The 21352-nt window shown below is 42.5% G+C and overlaps 1 protein-coding gene across 1 annotated transcript; it reads right to left on the bottom strand.

Moving 5' to 3' along the window:
- Positions 1-7561: 7561 nt before the first annotated feature.
- On the bottom strand, positions 7562-20714 carry LOC107290631 (cytochrome P450 3A9-like). Its single transcript, XM_015819531.1, has 13 exons — positions 20644-20714; positions 17741-17834; positions 16147-16199; positions 15916-16015; positions 14890-15003; positions 14690-14778; positions 14010-14158; positions 13393-13520; positions 12464-12530; positions 11873-12033; positions 10122-10348; positions 9008-9170; positions 7562-7642 (listed from the first exon to the last, which is right to left on the bottom strand). Exons 1-13 carry the CDS (start codon positions 20712-20714, stop codon positions 7562-7564), a joined length of 1497 nt encoding a protein of 498 aa, XP_015675017.1.
- Between the last annotated feature and the right edge of the window lie 638 nt (positions 20715-21352).

Genomic DNA, 21352 nt, shown 5'->3' with positions numbered 1-21352 from the left:
TACCCAACTAGGTAACCTCATCAGTGGTAGAAGGGAGTGAGGTGTTCAGGAAGGAGGAGGAGGAGGAGGAGGAGGAGGAGGAGGAGGAGGAGGACTGTGGGATCCTTGGTGCTCTCTGTGCTGGGCTGTGTTCTTCAGAGGTTTCATGACCAAACTAGGTAACATAATGAGATGACCTTGTAGAAGATTGTAGAAGGTTATTACAAAACCTCCCAGTGGTAGTTGCTGATTCGGCTCTAACCTGGATTTAAAGATAAAATTCACTTGCTAATTGAATAAGTGGAGAACGCTGGAGAAAATTAGTTTTTCAGTAAACTCTAGCGCTGAGAATCAACGAAACATTTTTTCAGTCCTCTTTCCCTGTCTGGGAAAAAAAATCCTGCCTCCTTAAACCACTCCAGCGGAGACTGGAAAGTAGGAGGGGATACGTATTTTCTTATTTAAAAGACAACTTTATTACCAAAAGCTATTTTATCTGGCACCTGTCATAGCTCTGGCATGCAGGGAAAAGATTACATGGTAGTAATAAAATAGAAAAAAAAAAGATGGCGTAAAGCTGATTTATCTGACAGAAAAGCACGCCAGAGCGAGATAAGGTCAGTAATAATAACCTGAGCTTGCAAGTTTGCTGTGTTTTTAATGGAGCCATTTCTGATGAAGATAAATATCTTCTGTGGAAGAGATTCAGGGGCCAAGAAGATGCTGGAGCTGTTCAGTCAAAGTCACAAAAGGTTGACCCACAGGGCTGAGGCCAACCTCAGGGATGAGCACGGGAAAGCTGCATGGTGTGGTGACCTCAATGGATCCAGGATGGTGTACTCATTGAGGACTAGGAGTGGAGAAGCCCACGTTTCCATCTTACCTTCAGCCATGGAAGACCCAGAATGGGCCTTCCGGAAGCGGCATCCACACAGCGAACTGGTGGTTTACATATTTGAATCCCACCACTGCTTACAACCATCCCAGCATCCTTGCACTCACATGATTGTGACTTGGGCACTTGGCAGCCGGCTCAGGTTTATGACAAGTGCAACATCCGGCAGTCACGTGATCAAGTTTTGCAAACTTCCCAGCCGGTTTCCAATGAGCAAAGTCACTGGGGAAGCCAGAAGGTCACTAACTGTGCTCCCATGATATCTCATTTAATGACTACAACGATTTCCTTAATGACCCTTGGAAAAAAGGGTAGTAAAAATCAGGTCCTGTGGCACCATTGAAAGATTAATTTTCCAGTTTCCCGATTGCGTTCACAAGATGAGGCTTACGCGATCATGTTTTGCAACTTTCCCAGCCAGTTTGCAACAAGCAAAGTCAACAGGGAGGCCAGAAAGTCACCAGTCGTGGACCTGTGATGTCCCGTTTAATGATTGCAGTGGTTTCTTTAATGACCATGACAAAAAAGATAGTTCAGTCAGGTGCAGTCCTATGGTGACTCACTTAACAATCACTTAACAATGAATTTTCTGGTCCTGATTGTGTTTTTAAGTCAAGGATTACCTGTAATGATCAAAGGCCAGGATGTAAGTCTATGACTCTGACTCTGATTAAGCCAAGCCAGACCTAGCACCTCAACACAACACACCCAAAACACGCAGTAAAAAGTTTATCTGCCTCTGCCCGATCGTTTTGCACTTAAACACAGTGTAAACACGGAAGTGAACTCTTGTCCAAGGGAACTGAACAACAGGTGAATCACAAAAACCTTTGCGGGCCAACCCCAGAATTCTGCATTCCTTCTTCCTAAGGCACCTTTTCTGTCCCTTTGCCAGCAGGAAGTTGCTTGACTTTAAAGGGCCAAACTTTAAACATGTCAAACGGCAGTAGGCAAACATTTGTGGTCAGTTACCAGCTGGAACCCAGAGAAAGGCACAAATAGAACTGTGACTGAATTTCCTGTCCCATCCCTCTGCCTGTTTATTTAATTATTGGCTTTATTGAAACAGTGATGGCTGCCCACAATTATTTTTCTAGCCTCGGGCACCTTACATTATCAAAAAATTCCACCTCGGGCTTGAAAGAACCATTAAAATAATCAAAGCCCGTGGCGTCAAATGTATTTACTTCATTTATTTATCAAACTGATGCAGCCACCCGTCCTCTGTGTGTGACTCGGGGTGCAGGCAATTTAAACAAAACAATTAGAGCTGTCAAATGGAACAGAGTCAAGAGGCAAACCACCAGCTCCATCATGCTGGGAAGAGCAGAAGAAAGAGAAGAGGACAACTAACAGCAAAGTGGATGGACTCAGGGACAGGAGAGATGGGTGCACCTTTAGATGGATGCACCTGAAAAACCAGGTTATCATGGAGAAAATCGATCTATGTGGTCGCTAAGGGTCAACACTGACTTGATAACACACAAGCAAGCAATACCTTAACTTAAACCAGTCTTCTATAAGCTGGAATTGCCACCTCGTTTGGAGAACGCAGGTCCTCTCGTGCCTCTGCGGTTGAATAGGACTCCGATTCTTTCTCTCTCACCCCACCTCATCCCCCAAATAATCTCCTGTCATGTTCCTCAAGTATCATAAGAGAGTTTCCAGCTGAGGACTTAGCCTCACTTTTAATGTCATTCTCAAATGAAATGAGCTTAAGCAGGCGTAACCGCCTCCACAATATTTCTCCTGCATTATTCATGGTGCTCCCATCCCTCCTCGGCCTGCCTCCTCTGAAAAGATCCAGTCGCGCTTTCCCTGAGCTACAAATTTTTTATTAAAAAGCACCTGCTTTTGTGAGCGGTAGTCGCGGCTTAGGGAAGCTAATGCCTTTTAATAATATTTGTTAGCCTGAAAGGGGGCTGCCCGCCTCCGCCTCCTGCTCCTCCTTTGAAATTTTGCAGACTGAACAAGTTTCTCCTCTTCAAGTGAGTTGGGACGTTGCAGATTTGATGGGAGGGCGTGGGAGAAATGGGTGACATGTGTTTGTCTGCCTGTGTGTGAGTCTGCTTAGCAGTTGGCCGGGAAGGGGAGCAATTTGCACACCGAGGGAGTCGTTCTAAAAATCTCAGACTGCTTCCGTGTGGCACAAAGACATGGGGACGGGAGGCATTCTGAACCTCGCTAGTTCTTAGTGCGCTCCAGAAGCCCCTTCCACAAAGGGCTGCACTCCTTCTGTTCCTGCTTTGCACTTGTTTTAAAATGGGGATGGGATGGGATGGGATGGGATGGAATAGAATAGAACAGAACAGAACAGAACAGAACAGAACAACAGAATAGAATAGAATAGAATAATGGAAAGTAGAGTCGAGTCGAGTCGAGTCGAGTCAAATAATAGAATAGAATAGAATAGAATAGAATAGAATAGAATAGAATAGAATAGAATAGAATAGAATAGAATAGAATAGAATAGAATAGAATAGAATAATGGAAAGTAGAGTAGAGTAAAGTAGAATAGAATAGAATAGAATAGAATAGAATAGAATAGAATAGAATGGAATAGAATAACAAAATGTAGAGTAGAGTAGAGTAGAGTAGAGTAGAGTAGAGTAGAGTAGAGTAGAGTAGAGTAGAATAGAATAGAATAGAATAGAATAGAATAGAATAGAATTACCTCCTTCCAGATTCTTGGAGTTTTTTGGTTATTCTTATTTCAGGCTTACAGTATATGACAGTATTTGTCTGTTTCCTGTCTCAAAACAGTGAAAAACGATGCCATCAGATTTTAGCAGAGTTGGTGCAGTTCCAAAAACTGTAAAAGAGAATCCCCCTCTCAGTCTAAGTGGAATACGATTAATAGAAAAGCAACAGAGTTGGAAGGGACCTTGGAGGTCTTCTAGTCCACCTCACTGCCAGTCTGCCTTGAACCCTGGGGAAGGGAGGGCAAGGGCCCAGGGGACAATGAAGATGAACCGTGAGAACTGGAGAACTAGGAGAAGAAGGCCAACACGTAGAGTGACTGTTTCCAAAACATCTCTTTTAAACTTGATTGGACAATGAGAGATAAACAATAGGAAGGAGCCTATTAACTGGCAAAAATCTGGCACAAACTCTCAGTTCTGGCTTTATCCTACTGTGGTTCACTTGACCTCTAGTAAACTATACCTTTGTCAACAACTGGAGTTAAGGATCGTTTTTACTTAGAAGCCCAAGTTGAGGCCGGTCTGTTACTTTTCCACGGTTACGAACCTGGGAATGATATTCTAAACCTTGCTCTAGTTCCCATCCACCCACCTTCTCATCAATAAACCAGATTTTTAATTTCTACCCACGTGCAATCTTATTTTATTCTTTTGGGTCGTGATGCCATCCCCTGAAACTCTGGCTCGCCTTGAAGGCTCGTGAGCATTTGGGAATGTTGCAACGGCGCTTCCCAAAGTCTTTAGCTCCTGGAGTTGCAACGCAATTGAACTTGGCAAGCTCCCATTATGTTCCCCACCACCACCCAAAAAAAAAAAAAGAAGCACTTGGGGAAAAATGATATTGTTCCCAGCAAAGCAAGCTTGCTCTTTAAAAAAAAACACAACCTAGCTTCTAACTCCAGCTAAGAACAATAATATACAAGCAATAATAGATTTACCCCTCAGGTTCTGCTGGAGCTGTCAAGATAATAACAACTCATTTTTAAAACGTCAACCAAGCTGTGCTAAATTCCAGGGGAAGAAATCCAATGAGCAGGAAGTTTCTGCTAGGTTTGCCGGCTCTGTTTTTCATCTCTCCTTCGCTTTTTTTTTTTCTGAGCTGGGAAGACTTGAAAGGGAGAAGAAGATCAGGGCTATTTCACCCCAGTTTTCTCCCTTGCTCTACAGCAGGGCTTTTCAACCAGTGGTATGGGTACCACCTGTGGTACATTGACACCTGGCAGGTGGTACACAACCATCCTAGAAAAGTGGTAGCAGGGGAGGGGAATGAGCTGAACCGGTGGCAGCACCGCACAAGCCTGAGCGAGAGATGGCTGGAGCTGCAGGGCTGTCAGGGCTCAGCGGAAGCGCCAGGATCAGCGCCAGGCTCCAGCTGGAGCTCAGCGCTGATCCTGGTGCTTCTGCTGAGCCCTGAAGAAGCACCAATCAGCTGGAAAGCGGCACTGATCCTGGTGCTTCTGCTAAGCCGAGAAGAAGCATCGATCAGCTGGAATGTTGCAGCATCTCCAGGGTCTTGTGATTTACATTCAGATGCTTGGCAACTGATTCATATTTATGACGGTCACAGTGTCCCAGGGTCATGTGAAGTGACCAAAACCTGCTGCAACCACCCAACAGATGGGGGGGGGAATAAAAACCAAACCCCCTCCCACCCCACCCCCAACAGAAATGCTCACAACAATCCCCAACAGAAATGCTCACAACAATGGAAACCTCGGACAGGAGGAAGAGTGCGGCCGGGCGGGCAGGCAGGTGTTTTGCTCGGCTGTGACTTGGGGGGCACTTTTTTCAGTGCTATTGTAACTTCGAACAGTCACTAAGCGAACTGTTGTAAGTCGAGGACTACCTGTACTTTATCACTTTTTTCCTTTTTTTTTTTTTTGGTCATCAAGTTTTTGACACCTTGCTAGGGGACTGGTGGTACTCGGATGTTGCCATATCCTAAAAGAGGTACAATGGGTGAAAAGGTTGAAAAGCCCTGCTCTACAGAATAAGTGTCATCATCATAAGGTGAAGAGTTCCCTTGCATCACACCTAAACAAAAAGCTAAAACTACGACTGAGAGAGAATCTGCCTGCTCTTGGCTAAGGTGGACAATGAAAGACAAAATGGTTGAAACCAAACAGGAGCTGTTTTTTTTTCCTGTTGAGGTGTCCAGGCTACTGGGGTTAATTTTGAGGGACGATTGAGAACTTATAACTGACTAAGAGAGTTGGAAAGGACCTCGGAGGCAGGAGACCCTATTCCCTTCAGGACAAATGGCTGTCCAAATTCTTTCCCCCCCCCCAATATTTTATTAATTTTTTATAGTCACAAATGCTTAATATTCCTGCGTTTCGCCAACTCATCGGGGCTATCATTTTCAAGTGAGATGTTGTGCTGCCAAGGCTTTATTGATCTCATTTTCTCGGCAAAATGCTTATTAATGTTATCTTGTTACCCCTTGATGCATATGGACTTCTGCGGCGGGAACGGCAGGCTGTAATTGTCTCTTGGCACAGAATTATTCAGGGGGTTCCCCCCCCCCCCACACACACACTATCTTGAAGAGAATAAAGAGCATATGCAGTTACACTAATGACTTCGTTTCTAAAGGGCTTCGTGTACTGTGGGGAGGGGGGGCGCATCGGTAACGAATTACACCTAGATTAACAATAATTCATTTTAAATATCCTACTTAGAAAAGGCTGTTTTGATTGCTAAATGCAAATATTTCTCTCTTGCTCCGTTTCCTTTTTCTTCTGAGGCTGTTTTAAAAAACTGTGCACTTCCTCCATCATCTTGCTGAAAATAATTTGGATAATTTGGATATTCCTTCCCTTCCCTTCCGTTCCATTCCCTTCCCTTCCCCTACCCTTTCCTTTCCTTCTCTTCCCTTCCCTTCCCTTCCCATTCCTTTCCTTTCCTTTCCTTTCCCATTCCTTCCCTTTCCATCGTTTTCCTTTCCTTCCCTTCCCTTCCCCTTCTTCCTTCCTTCCTTCCTTCCTTCTTTCCTTCCTTCCTTCCTTCCTTCCTTCCTTCCTTCCTTCCTTCCTTCCTTCCACACTAACTAAATGAAAATAAGAAAGGCAAGGCTTAAAATGTTGGACATTATAAACCGAATATTCCCAATTACAAAATTCAGAATTATTGTGACATACTAGAGTAACTGCATATTGCATCAAAATATGACAGTAATCGGCTTTCTGGATGTTGGCAAACATTGCTTTTAGTCCATTATTCTGTCATCTTCCTAGAAACACCACAAGAGATTATTTTTTTTAAAGAACAAACACAAAGCTTTTCAATGTGGTTTCAGGGTTCTTGTTTGCATTCACACTTCCCCACCTATTACATAAGTGGGTGTGTCTGAAAAACAGCTACAGAGCCCGTTTTTATCTTTTGAGTTTCTTTATTATGAAGAACTCTTTCTTGGAAAGCAGTTGCCCTCTTCAGATTTTACATTTGTATGATACAGGAAAATGTAATTTACTCTTATTAAACTTGTTATTTCTCCACATAACTAGTTATGAAGTACTTGTACAGGATTCCAAGCAAACATTACACAAGAAATAAAAATAAATGTTATCATCATGAAATCTTTATGATTTCAAAGGCCAGTTGGCTCTCCTGGCTTGACTGGACCCTGATTTTGAACAGTTCTGGTCTTCTCCCATCAGCTGGTCCAACCAAGGAAGAATTTCATTAATTTCACTTGAGGGGGGGTGAATATATAGAAAATGATTTAGTGGAATGGCAGAGATAAAACACGAGTTACAAAACAAAGCAACTTGAGAAACAGCGAAACTGGCAGATTTCATCCATCTTTATGAGCAGGGATCTTCATGCAGTTAAATCTCCTACAATTATATACAAAAAGAAAGAGAGAGGGAGAGAGAGAGTTCATAATAGCCAGGTAAAATACAAATTTCCAGTTAAGAAAATAGTCCTTAAAAATGCATAGAAACTCCATTGGGGTGGGGGGGGGTCTCTACTACACCTTGGTTTAGGTCCTGTGAATGATCTTCAAGGTGATGGGTTTTGTAGGTCTTCGGAAGATCCCTTTTGTGGCTAACACCAGTGGGATCTGCAACAGGAAAGAGGTGGACAAGATATATTTAAATACCAGGAAATAAAATATAGGGAAAATTCAGGGCAAGGTCTGAATTTCTTTCATCTATTAATTCTACCTAATATAATTCTATCATTAGGTTTGGCTGGCTGGGAATGATGGGACTCAGAATCCACAAATTTGGAAGAATCCGCCTTAGGGAAGAGTGTTGAATGTTTTCTGGAATTACTTAATTTGAAGGTGAGTCATTGTTTTAAGAATTTTCAGTCTGTGGGTTGTCCATTCCAAGTGACTGTAGCATATTGGAAGATAGATTTTGAAATCTCATTTCGCCCTATAAATATATTTCCTAGTATATATCAGTGTTTTCCTATGATTGCATGGGGTTTTGATTCGTGTCATCCCATAATTGGACAATAAGTTCATCTTTAGAGGAAGAAGAAACAGAATTTATCCTCTCTTCTGTAGCTTTAGTTGAAGATAAGTGGCTGCCAATTCACGGCTGGTCGTTCTTGAGGAAGAAGGATGAGATGCATCCTCCAGACATGATTCAGAAGAAGTGATCCAGAACTTGCATGAGTGCAGATCTTCACAATTCATTACGCAGAAGCCAGAAACAAGATGGACTACCTTAATGAAGACTATTGGTTCTGCACTTATGCAGCAAAGTCCAAATCACTCGTTCCTGGTCAAATCAAATCAAATCAAGTTTATTACAGTCAAAGACCAGAGACCTGGTCATGTTCAAGGCATGCTCAGATGTTCCTACCACTGATGTTGCTAATACTAGCACTGAAGATGTTGCCTAGTTTGAGTAATGAAACTTCTGCAAGAAAACAACCAAGCTCAGAGAGCACCAAGGACTTATTGGTCGTTCCTATTCTCATGCTTTGAGGGGGCATTTCATTACTCAGACCAGGTAACATCATCCATGCTAGGGACCAGTGTAGGAGCAACATCTGAGCATGCTTTGAAAGAGACTGGGAACAAGTTATTTGTGTTTTATATGGGACGATATACATTTATTTCTAAATTAGCAATGTCTTTGCATTTCTCCCTTGTGGAGTTGGATCCTTGCTAGAAAAGAAAAAGTTGGGCCAGGAACACGGCTTTTGAGTCCACGGCTCTATTTTCTTCCAACTGGAGAGCAAGAGTCAAAGAGTTAAGCTACAAAAATGCAAGCTGCATCTTCCAAATATTTGATGTTATGTTGGCTGCAGGTGAAGCGTTACCTGTCGAGCATTTACCCTCCAGAATAGCTCTGTGCGTGACACTTTCATTAGATCTCCTGTCTCTGCTACTGAGAAAGAAAGGGGGGATTTGATGCCAACGGGTTGTTTTTCCTCCATAAATGAGCACAGCTCAATTCCTGATCCTCACCTGAGTTTCTTTACAGGGCTGGAAGGTGAAATGCTGCATCAACCTGGCTACGGCGGCCTTCATGGTAAGGAGAGCGAATCTCATCCCGATACAATTCCGGGGACCGGCTCCAAAAGGCAAGTAAGTGTAGGGGTTGATCTTCTCCTTGACCTCTTTGCTGAATCTGTTGGGACAGACCAACATTCGGTCAATTGCAGTAGTCAGCCGGTCTAGGAAAAGGACAGGCAGAGCCCGGGGGTGGAGTCAAGAGAGCAGTCAGCCTGGAATCATTACACTCTCACAAACGGTCTAAGTCCAATCCCTCTTGAATTCCCTTAACTCTTATCTAGCACCAGTTTAGTGCTCACGGTCAGAGTCTTGCGTGTAGGCATAAACAATTGAATTGAATAGAAGAGAGCTGGAAGGGACCTTGGAGGTCTTCTAGTCCAGCCCCCTGCTCAAGCAGGAGAACCTATGCCATCTCAGACAGGTGACTGTCCAGCCTCTTTTTAAAAATCTCCAGTGATGGAATCAATCAGTTTAACTGGAGTCCTGGTTCTTCACACCTGACAACCACCAATTCATTCCATTCTCGTTCTAGCAAGTTGCATCTCTTCTGAAGCCTTTTGTTGGTGGAACCTTTCAAGTGGATCCTTGGGGCAGCAGATTCTTCAAGGGGGGCAGGTTGGAAGAGTCTTAGGATGGCACCATTAGCCCTTCAGGGGAGCCCAGACCAGGTAAGTGAAACCAGGAATACTACAAAACCTTTACTCTAAGGTGAGAGTAACGGAATCTTGCAAGTCTGGAAACTCTTCTCTCCTCCTCTATGTTTATGTTCCAGAGAAATAGGAAGAGTCCCTTCTGATATGCTTCCTCCAGCCCTATTCCTGCTCTGGACTTAGATGTCTTTTATCAGACCATTGTTTAGGCTGCAGATACTTCCTTCCATCTCCCAAAGTTATTCTCACAGCCCATTACAGGCACCCAATTTGTCTGCCTTATGAGCAGACAAGATCACCTAACAAGCTTTTTGGTCAGGAAGTTTCAACTCATTCTGACTTTTTCTTACCATCAAGTCATCGGTTATGAGAACTGGAAGAATTAAAAAAAAACCCATAGAAATATCAAAGGGTACCTTTCAGGTCTAAATTGATCCGGTTCAGGCCAGTATTCTGGATCATAATGCAAGATGGTGGGAGGAATCATAATGAACATCCCTTTGGGGATGGTGATTCCGTTTAATTTGATGGTTTTCTTGCACACTCTTTGAAGTCGCCCGGTGCCTGGATGCTTTCGTAGAGTTTCACTGAGGACCATATCCAGATACTCCATTTGCATGAGAGCTTCATAGGTGATTGGAGCCTGAGAGAGGGGGGGAGGGAGGGACAGGGAGGGAGGGAAGGAGGGAGAGAGACATAGAAAAAACTTGCTTATTTTGTCCCTAATTAACCTTAAAAGTTAATATCTGTATCTAGAGCAGAAGATCACAAACTCATGGAGTCAAGAAAGTTAACTCCTGTGACTTTCTGGATTCTCTCAATTTCCCACAGTCTTTCCTAGGACGTGTTTCGAATCTCCCATTTTGTTCTACAGTCCTTGAAGCTCTTCTGTTCAGATAACAACCAAGTCCAATGCCGTGGTTTTTGTTTGTTTGTTTGTTTGTTTGTTTGTTTGTTTGTTTGTTTGTTTAGAATATACTAGTCACTCAACTCCAAGGGACTCTGGATGGCGTACAAGACTGGACAATCCATAGAAACAAACGAAAACATCAAGTGAGCATCCCAGACAGAAACCGTCTGGTAAACAACACAAATCAAACAACACAGAGACCTTAGCCTAGACAAACAATAATTCACCAACCGCAGGCCTGGGACCCAAGCCAGGTTAGCTGGCTTGCTCTTTTGAGAGAATGGCATATCAACAACAGCTTGCTTTGCCTTGTGTTATCACATCCCTATCGCTGTAGGAGGTGACATAGTGTTACCATAGCAACATACTCACTATGGATTGCATGTTCTAAAGGTGCAAAATGTAAGACGTGTTTTATTGTGGTTGTCATCATCGTTGTTAACAGGTTTTCCTTAAGGATTAGAATGTTCTCAAGGAGGCCATCAACTCAAGGCTTTGGTGTGGGACTTACGCCATTTTTCCACAAGAAAGCATCAACCCTAAATTCGGATAGCTTAGAGTTTGGTCCATCATTGTTTAGCAGCTGATCTAAAGGAAAACCAATTATGCTCAAAGAGCTACTTCAATCAATCAGAATAGAATTGGAAGGGACCCTGGAGGTCTTCTAGTCCAGCCCCCTGCTCAAGCAGGAGACCCTATACCATTTCACACAGGTGGCCATCCAGTCTTTTCTTGAAAACCTCCAGTGATGGAGCACCCACAACTTCTGAAGGCAAGCTGTTCCACTGGTTAATTGGTCTCACTGTTAGGAAATTTCTCCTTATTTCTAGGTTGCTTCTCTCTTTGTTCAGTTTCCATCCATGGCTTCTTGTCTTGCCTTCTGGTGCTTTGGAAAATTAGTTGACCCCCTCTTCTTTGTGTTAGCCCCTCAAAATACTGGAATGCTGCTATCATGTCACTCCTAGTCCTTCTTTTCATTCAACTAGACATACCCAATTCCCGCAACCGTTCTTCATATGTTTTTGTCTCCAGGCCTTTAATCATCTGAGTTGGTCTTCACTGCACTTTTTCCAAAACCTCAACATCTTTTTTGTAACGTGGTGAGCAAAACAGGATGCAGTATTCCAGAATACCACTTGTTTGGAATATTAAGTATCCAGCATCCTGGATACTTAATATTCCAGATGACGGGAATCAGGGCGGAGCTTAATGGACATAGTTGAAAGCCTAATTGCATCAAAGTTGAGTCCCACCTACCTTGTTAGGCAAAACTACGTCAATCTCCTCCTGAAGTTTTTGCTGTATGTCAGGATGGATGGCCAATTCATACGTCAAATAACTGAGGGCGCTGCTAACGGACTCATAACCAGCAAAGATGAAGATAATTGCTTGAGCCAGAATCTCACTGTCAGTCAAACCTACATGAAGAAGGGAAGAGAGAAAAGTTGAAGGCCACCTTGTGATGCAAAGAATCGCTAACTCAAGGAACCATTGGAGAAGACGCACACGAACGGGGTCATCTTTCTTTATGGATCCATTGGCAAAGCGTTCTTTAGCCTGGTTTCCTACAAGGTTTAACTGAAGTTTATAGGTGGGATCAAGAAATTGTAGGCTGCATCCAAGAAGATCTGAATTCTTATGAAGGTTTCCCTCAAACCCACTAACTTTTTTAAAAATATTCCTAAACTGTCTCAGTGCTTCTTTCCTTCACTGAGAAGTTTGTCTCTCTCGCCCACATTGTTTTATTAATTCCCACAAGCAGACTTAGCAATGAAAGCTGGTTCCGGTTCGAAGACGTGACCGTTGACGATGGTTTCAAATTATTACCTTTATAGGTGTGATTCACACCATTCATCTCATGGCTTGTCAGTGAGTTTTGAGATTCTATCATCAGTTGCAAGAAATCCACTCTTCCCTGAAATAATAAGAACATTTCAGAATGCTTGCTTCTTGATAACTTGGCCAGAGTAGTATTTACACCATAGCTACAGTTTCAATAACCTGATTACAGCTATGCCACTTTATTTAGAAGGAATCCCCTAATTATTTCCAGATCATTGGTTGCAATGCTATGTTTTAATTTTAAAGGGATTTAATACAGGAAAGGATTGGATATGCTTATACCTAAAATGGAATGCTATGTTTTATTTTGAATCTAACAAGAGATGGTTGGTCCTGCCCAGGATAGAACCATGTCTGAGTTAACCAAAATCCCAGAGATTGCCATCACAAAAGCTGGTTGTATCGATCTTAACACAATATGTTTATGACATTGCCTTATACAAGAGGCCCAGTATGTAAAAAAAAAAAAAAAGTTAGATTTTGATGATTAACAGAATAACAGAGTTAGACGGGACCTTGGAGGTCTTCTAGTTCAATCCTCCACTCAAGCAGGAGGCCCTAAACCATTTCAGACAAATGGCTGTCCAGTCTCTTCTTAAAACCTCCAGTGATGGAGCACCCACAACTTCTGAAGGAAAGCCATTCCACTGATTTATTGTTCTCACTGTCAGGAAATTTCCCCTCAGTTCTAGGCTGGTTCTCTCCTTAATTAGTTTCCATCAGTTATTTCTTGTCCTGCTCTCTCTGGTGCTTTGGAGAATAGGTTGACCTATTTGTGACAGTTCCTCACATATTGGAAAACGGACACCACGTCTCTTGATTTGAAAGAGCTACTATGAAGCTACTTTGCTGGGAAAAGATTACAGGTATGAATTCCCGATTCTTGGTGTGTGTTTTTCCCCGAATTAACTTAGTCATTCAGGCTTTTTCCGCACCTTTGGACCCTCTTGGGCCCTCTTCTCTTTCAGTTTTGTTACGGACCTTGCAAAGAATTCCACGGACTCATTGGAAAAGATATTTACATTCATCTTTTCAAGAAGAGGGGTTATCCATGGGGCAACATCTGGAAAGAGAAGGGAAAGCGTTAGAAGAACACGGCAGGTGCCATCAGAAAATAGGTTGTAAGTTGCTTGGAAGCAGAAGGAGATGGTTATCAAGGCAGGGGACATTTATTTGAGAGGTGTAATTAATTATTTTAAAGGGGGAAGTGGTCGTGAGATTCAGTGCCGTCAGCCACGCAAGATGGTGCCGACAAAAAGCACACCCAAAAGTTCCACTTCTAACTTTATTGTAAGGTTACACTAATGGAATCTTGTAGGTTTGAAGATACCCCTCTCCCCTTTACAGTCTAAGAAACTAGGGAGGGTTCCTTCTGAAATGGTTGCCACTTCCCATTCCTTCTCTGGGCTCAGCTGCCTCTTATCTGATCATTGTCTAGTCTTCACCTCTTCCTTCTCTCCCTCAAGGCCATCCCCACAGACCATGACAAGTGCTAAACTGTCTCAGGGGTTACAAAGAATGGATTTCAAAGCTGAAGGTAGAACCAACCTACATAATAAAATAAACAGTGGAGAAAGGAAGTCAATCGTCATCAGTTTTTGTGCCTGTTGGACAAAGGGGTCTTTGGGGTTGTTCATGGCATCCGTGTCGACACCAAAAGAGGTGCTTGTGACCACATCCATACTGTAGGCACCAAAGATTCTGGAGAAATGCAAGACACAAGTGGTCAAAATAAGGAAAAAGAAGGAAGAAGGCCCTCAAATGTCCATCTGTATGCTTCCATCTGTATATGTCAAACTTTTATGCCCGGAACACTTTCTTTAGGTGATCAAGATACAGACCTGGATCTGCTCGTAAACTTCTGCTAGATTTCAGTTTGATCTAGATTTTCAACAGTTTGATCTGGAACATGAAGAGTCTTTACTTTGAGACCTAGATTTTGAGCTTGATCAGCTTTTTGAGGCACTATGGGATCTACTCCAGCAGATGCAATTATCTACCTGATTGTCTTCTAAAATGGTTCTGTAGGATCTCCATTGTCATCTGCTATTTTCTCCTGAGAGGTTCTTCCACAGGTTTCAATTGCTAACATCCTCAACTTTCCTCTTTTCCACGAGCTGTCAAGGGCAGCCATTTTTGTCATCTCAAGAAGTGAGGTTCCAAACAGAGGACCACCATTTCTCCAGAGATGAAGGACTCCCCCCCAGCCCACATAGTCAGGCTGTTACTCACTTTTTAACGTCCACCAGTTCTTCTCGATCTGCTTTCTTCTGCAAAAGCGCTAATAAATGTTTCACATAGTTCTGAATGATGGGAAACATCTAAGGGAGAAGGATGGAGACACACAAAATGCAAGTAAAGGAGAAACAGAGCCTAACTTTTTGTCCTATAGCAAAATCAGCCCTAATGGGTCCTCCCCTCTTATTCCTCACCTCTTTTAGCTTTCCACTGGTGAAAGTGGGCGAAAGGACTGTCCGAATCCTCTTCCACTGCTCATCTTCTGCTATCACAATGGCTGTCTTCAACTGGCCACGGGGAGCAAAAGTCTAAGGGACACATTTGAGAAAGAGAGAGGAATGGATGTCCATCCCACATTAGGAAGAGCAAAAAAAACAACAGGAGAGGCTTCGAACACACCATTGCAATGTCCATCTGGACTTGGCAACCAGCCCTGTCCTTACAAAAAGGCAAAAGTCTTATCGCCGTGCTATAAAACTCAACAAAACTCTACAATTCTACAAAAGTCTAGCTCCCTGGTGAATTATTCCTTCTGGTCCTACTTAACTATAATCTAGGTTCACGCAGATGTTGGTTTGCAGGCCATTGTTAATCACGTCAGGTGAAAACCAAGCATTCAGACACCATGCTAAGTATAGTTATTATTTACAGCTTGGTTGTGTTTATTTAAGGGTTAGCAAGTTGGATCAACATTTACTTCTTTGCGTTTCAAAGTATTTTGCCAGCCTAGAAACACCCGTAACTGTGCAAACACAATTTTTAGATTTTCAAGGCAATCTATCTACACTGACTTCCAAACAAGCTTCCCAACTCGTTTTTAAACGGCTGGTGCATTTAAACTTAAGTCCTTCCTAAGTTTATTCCTCTAACCATTAAGCAACCTGAGACTCCTCCCTCTCTTATCTAATTGTTTCCTAAGTAGTATCTCTTTCCCTCTTCCCCCAAGACCATTCACACTGCCCATTACAACCTGGTCACAGGTCTTAAGGGACTTCTGGAATGAGAGCAGGGATGGGGCTAACCTGACTTGGAAGAGTGGGGAGAAAATGTTTCATAGGGAAGTTGCCACTGAGAGAAGGCCCATGTCCCAGGACCCACACAATGTAGGTCCCTGACTGCAAAATATCTTTTCTTGGGTTGTAATTATCGCATTCTGATTCTGTCTATAATCAAAGCATTTTTCTAAACGTTGTCGGAATGTCTGCAAAGTTGAAACTCACCCCACGATTCAGGAAGGTGGAATAACTCTCTTTTATCAGTATAATTTTAATTATCTCAGGGTCAGTTACAGCCAGAATGGGCCGTCGTCCATTGTAAGTCCTAGAATAAATGGTCAATGGATTAAAGTCTCTCCATTGAAGTCTGGCAACAGATAGGGCTATATATCCATGAATGAGGGGAACAAGCCCAGAAAACTTTGCCAGTCGAATAAAAAGGAAATAAATACTCACCCCCAGATTTTACCATATTTTTTATAACAGGCCATATCAAAATTGGATCTTCCCTGTAACAGAAACATTAAGGGTGAGTGTCAAAGGCAAAAACCACACTTGGTAGATCTGAGATCAACCGTCTTGCAATCATTCCTTGCCATAAAATTCCCAACACAGATTTGCAAATATCTCTAATCACCGATGATCAGGAATCGCTTACAACTAATCCCCAACTTACAACAGTTTGTCTCAGGGCTGTTCGAAATTACAACAGCACAGAAAAAAGCGACTTAGGACCGTGCTTCAGACTTATGACTGTTGCAGCATCCCCGCAATCACGTGATGAAAATTCAGACACTTGGCAACTGATTCATATTTATGATGTCGCAGGATCCTGAGGTCACGTGATCCCCTTTTGCAACCTTCTGACAAGCAAAATCAAGGGGGAAGCCAGATTCACTTAACAACCGTGTTACTCACTTAACAACTGAAGTCCCACTTTGGTCGTAAAGTGGGGTCAAACTCACCTAACAAATGTCTCACTTAGCAATAGAAATTTTGGATTCAGTTGTGGTCGTAAGTCGAGGATTATCTGTGTATTCAGAGTGGTTGGGTAGACTAGTGAGCTTTGCGAATGGAACAGGGTTCGCAAAGCTGAAATAATGACAATATTAAACTGAAGCAGTTTACCAACTTGTTTGCTTAGGTAATAGGTTTTTCACACACACACACAAACAAGAATTTAAAGCCTGTTTCTTGCCAAGCTCAAATATACAAGCAGCTGTGTTATTTATTGCTTTCTGCTTTATAAGGTAAATTTCTCAGCCCTTGATTAGACTAAACTAGATTAAACTAGATGAAAACTGGGCGACAGAGAAATCGCAAGATTCCCTGCCTCTTTTTGATTCTAAAATCCGAGTCCTCGCCCAAACCAACCCCAGCACATTATGTCGGGATTCATTTTCAAATGTTTAGTGCTTATTCTCCAAAGCACCTGAGGGCAGGAGAAGAAGCAATGGGTGGAAGCTTCTTAAGGAGGGATCTATTCTAGAAATAAGGAGAAATTTCCTGACAGCGAGAACAATTCACCAGTGGGATGGCTGGTCTCCAGAAGTTGTGGGTGCTCCATCGCTGGAGGTTCTTAAGAATAATGGACAACCATATTGTTCTTAAGAATAATGGACAACCAATAATGGACAACCATTGGTCTGAAATGGTCTAGGGCAGGGGTAGGCAACCTTGGCTCTTTTATGACTCGTGGACTTCAACTCCCAGAATTCATGAGCCAGCTTGGCTGGCTCATGAATTCTGGGAGTTGAAGTCCACGAGTCATAAAAGAGCCAAGGTTGCCTAACCTGGTAGAGGGTCTCCTGCTTGAACAGGGGTTGGATTAGAAGACCTCCAAGGTCCGTCCCAATCCTAAGATTCTATCTTCTCTATGCCTCCTGCTGCATGAACAAGTTTTCTTGAACGGGTCCATGCAATATCTTAAAAACCCGAAGCCCTAAACCCCAGTTGGCAATCCTCTCTTCCATGACAAACCATAAAGATCTGAAGCCTTTCAGAAATCCGCTCTTGAAAACATGCCCATAAAAGCAAGCTGTAAACTTACATAACGAAACCCGAAGGCCGTACCGATGAATGGGAGAGGCATCGGGCCCGGGATGCCCAACTTCTTGAAGACTCCATAAGGCCAGACCCCGTATCTGTAAAAGGAGAACATATCTTTTTCAGGGTTCAGGAGAGTCTGGATAGGCTCATGTAGAATAACATACTTTGTGGAGTTAGAGATACTAATATTTGTTTACTTAAATCTGAATATTATCCTGGGATTAGGTTTGGGAAGTCCGGGGGGGTGGGGGGTTTTTCATATAGCATTGTGTAATATTTGTGATTTTTTTTTTTATGATGAAAAATAATAAAATTTTATATTGAAAAAAAAAAGGAGAGTCTGGATAGGGATAGTGAAGTGATGGGAGCAAGGAAAGATGTCTATCCCACCAGACTTGAACGGCCCCATTTAGTTGGATGGAATGCATGCATCTGTGCTCTTTGGGGACTCGAGGGACCCATGTGCAGCTCTGAAAGAACCGGGCAGAGAAACCAAAAGAGAACTTCCTATTTCTCTTCAGTGTGACCGTATAGATCAGGGGTGTCAAACTGCTGGCCCGCAGGCCGGATGCATCATGGCGAAACCGCGGCCACCCCATAGCCAGCAATGGAAAAAAAGTCGTGACACGTCACGTGACATTGCGAGTTTGACACCCCTAATATAAATAAATGAGAGATATGGGAGAGAACATACGGGCAGTCCTCAACTTACAACCACAATGGAGCCCAAAACTGATGTCGTTCAGTGAGACAATTTCTTAAGCGGGTTTTGCCCCGCTTTACGACTTTTCTCGCCACGGTGGCTAAGTAAATCCCTGCAGTTGTTCAGTTAATGACTCGGTTGTTGAGTGAAGCTGGCTTCCCCGTTGACTTTGCTCGGTGGAAGGTCGCAAACGGGGATCAGGTGATCCCGGGACACTGCAACCGTCACAAGTACATGCCAGTTGCCAAGCCTCTGGATTTTGATCACGTGACCCTGGGGAGGCTGCAATGGTCATAAGTGTGAAAAGTGGTCCTAAGTCACTTTTTGCAGTGCTGTTGTAACTTTGAACGGTCACTAAACGAACCGTTATAAGTCGAGAACGACCTGTATCTCGGCATCCTGACAGTCTAAAAATGCCAGTCTAAAAATGCAAAGCAATCAGTGTCCTGCTGAAATGGGGGGCAGGTAGTCCTCATTTTACGACCACAGTTTGGAAGCAGGTGACTTACACCTGATTTTACAACCTGTTTGGCCACTGTTTGACTTAACAACAGTGGCAAAACAGGTCGTAAAATCAGGTGTAAGTCGCTTAGCAGCCACCTGCTTCCCTGAAGTTTTTAAGCGAGTCCCGTGGCTGTTAAGCAAATTTGTTGTAATTCAGATAGTGGCTAAACAAATGGTTCTAAATCAAGGACTCTGTGCCGTTGCATCGGGAACCTTCATGGGTATTGGATTTAAATGTGGGATATTGCCAATTTAACCCTCGGCGGTGATTGCATCACAACGCAGGAAGGAGACACTATCTATTTTAGTTCTGCAATCTGCAAACAGATCAATGCACCGCTAAGAGCAGGAAAAAAAGCTCCACTTTGGTTTCTGCAGATTTTTTTTTTTAAAGTTACCTTCTGTTTGAAAGAAATTAGCTTAGCTGTTAAAAAATGACAACATTTCTCTCCCCCCCCCTTAATAAACAGAACACAAGATTGAAACGCAAGATCTCCCAAAATCTTTGCCAGAGGCGGTCAAACATGTTCATGTTAACTCAGGAATTAAGCATTTAATCTTGCAGCATCTTCCTCCATATATATATATATTTGTGTGTGTGTGTGTGTGTCCACGCTCACAGCATCTTCCTCCATTTCTTTCTCCCATAATGACTTTGTAAAACTGTTTAATAAGCACTGGCCGTTGATAAGCGGGGGATGCTGCTGCTTTTGCAGAAATCTTCAGAGAGAGATAACCTCAAGGTAAAAGCAATCATTTCATAAAGAAATGGAGGCCCAGACTAGCAAGAAGCCTTAAAAGCTTGAGCAAAAAATCAATTTTTTTAAAAAAGAAAGACAAGTTTTCTTTTAGACCTTCTACCAGCTCAAGGCAAAAAGCAAAGTGGGGAGAAGAGAGAAATAAAAATGCAACTTAAGACATATTTACTGCTGAGAAATCAGAGCTGAGCTGGCTTTTCTGGCAAAAGGTCCTGTAGATATCCATTCTGGGAAGTTCTTTTCTTTCGATCTGAACTACTTCCTGGTTCTTTATCTTTTCTACTTGATTTTTAGGTACCGTAGATCACGCGTGTAGGGTAGATGGACTCAGTGATGTGTGGTGGAGGATCTAAAGGACTAGGCTGTGGTCACCAAAGATCAAAGGCTTTTTGATAAGACCATCTAGTAGACGTCAGGCTACACTCAAGAACCTAACAGGCCAGACTCTGCTCAGCTTCCAAGCCCACCTTTGTAAATAAATGTGTTTTCTTTCACAATTCAAATTTTTAAACACCTTGTGGAATATTTGGGGAGCCAGGAATGATGCTGAAGCAATAAATAGGCTTCTGTAGAAGTCTATGGTTTCACCAATGGTAGATCAGGTCAACTGGAATATGCAAAGATTGCCTTCCTCTCTCTCCATAGTAAAAAAAAAAAATAGGTGGCATAGACAAAATAAGTGTGTGGAATTTGACTCTAGCTCAACAATAAAGCTGTGCAATCCTATTTCAATCTTGGACATGTTCAATTAAAGCTAGGAAAGATTTCTGCTTGAGACCCAGATATGTTGACCAGATCAGTTAAGACAAGCCAGCAGCTTCCTATAACTCAGTAGACTATCACCCACAAGATTTTATTGATTGATTTGCGGGACATGAGGAGCGAACAAGGCTGAAATTCATGCAGGCAGAGGAAGATGGAACATCATGTTTTACTTACAACATCAGAAGGCCAAGGAATAAAATCAGAAGTGCCCAAGTCTCTAGTGAGAAATATGGAAGGTGATCCATCCTGGATTTTGGGGACCTTGAGTTTCTCCTTCTGCTTTTGGAAAGATTGATGGTTCGAGGGAAAATGTTGTCAGAAAGTACTACAGGTTTAAATCGTTGAGAATTGTTGTTCCTACCTGCTTTCAAATCAAGAGTATGTGAATTAGGCATGAAAGGAGTACTTAGTTAATGAACAGGAGGTGGAGTATAGCCAGAATAGGAGAAACTCAATTGTCCAATCATGGTTCACGTAAGCCAATTTTAAACTCTGGAGGTGAAAAGGTCTTGAAAATAATTGATCAAGCTAACCTTTGAAAAGAATGAAGGAAAAAAAAGAATAAGATAAACTGGGTTTAAAGTCACATTAATCTGTAAAACCAACAACGTTACCAAATTCCTTCCAAGCCTCAATAGGAGTTTATGATTGTCAAAGATTGCAACCAGCCAACAAAGCAGAATTACATGAAATAACAGTTGAACAGCAATAATGTCAACAATATCTATAAAATACATAAAATATTGATATTAAGAAGCCAGCGCCAGGAGCTGAGAAGTTTTACCTGCTGCTGCACAAAAACTTGACAATATTGAAGTTACTGAATATAAAATAATTTTTCCAAATTCTGGACTCTCAGAGTAGACAGCCATGGAGAAGACTA

This window comes from Protobothrops mucrosquamatus, unplaced genomic scaffold (assembly GCF_001527695.2).
Source record: "Protobothrops mucrosquamatus isolate PMUCROS unplaced genomic scaffold, P.Mucros_1.0 scaffold942, whole genome shotgun sequence".
Lineage (NCBI taxonomy): Eukaryota > Metazoa > Chordata > Lepidosauria > Squamata > Viperidae > Protobothrops > Protobothrops mucrosquamatus.
The sequence above is the reverse complement of the archived record's forward strand: the minus strand, read 5'-3'. Positions and strand labels throughout refer to the sequence as shown.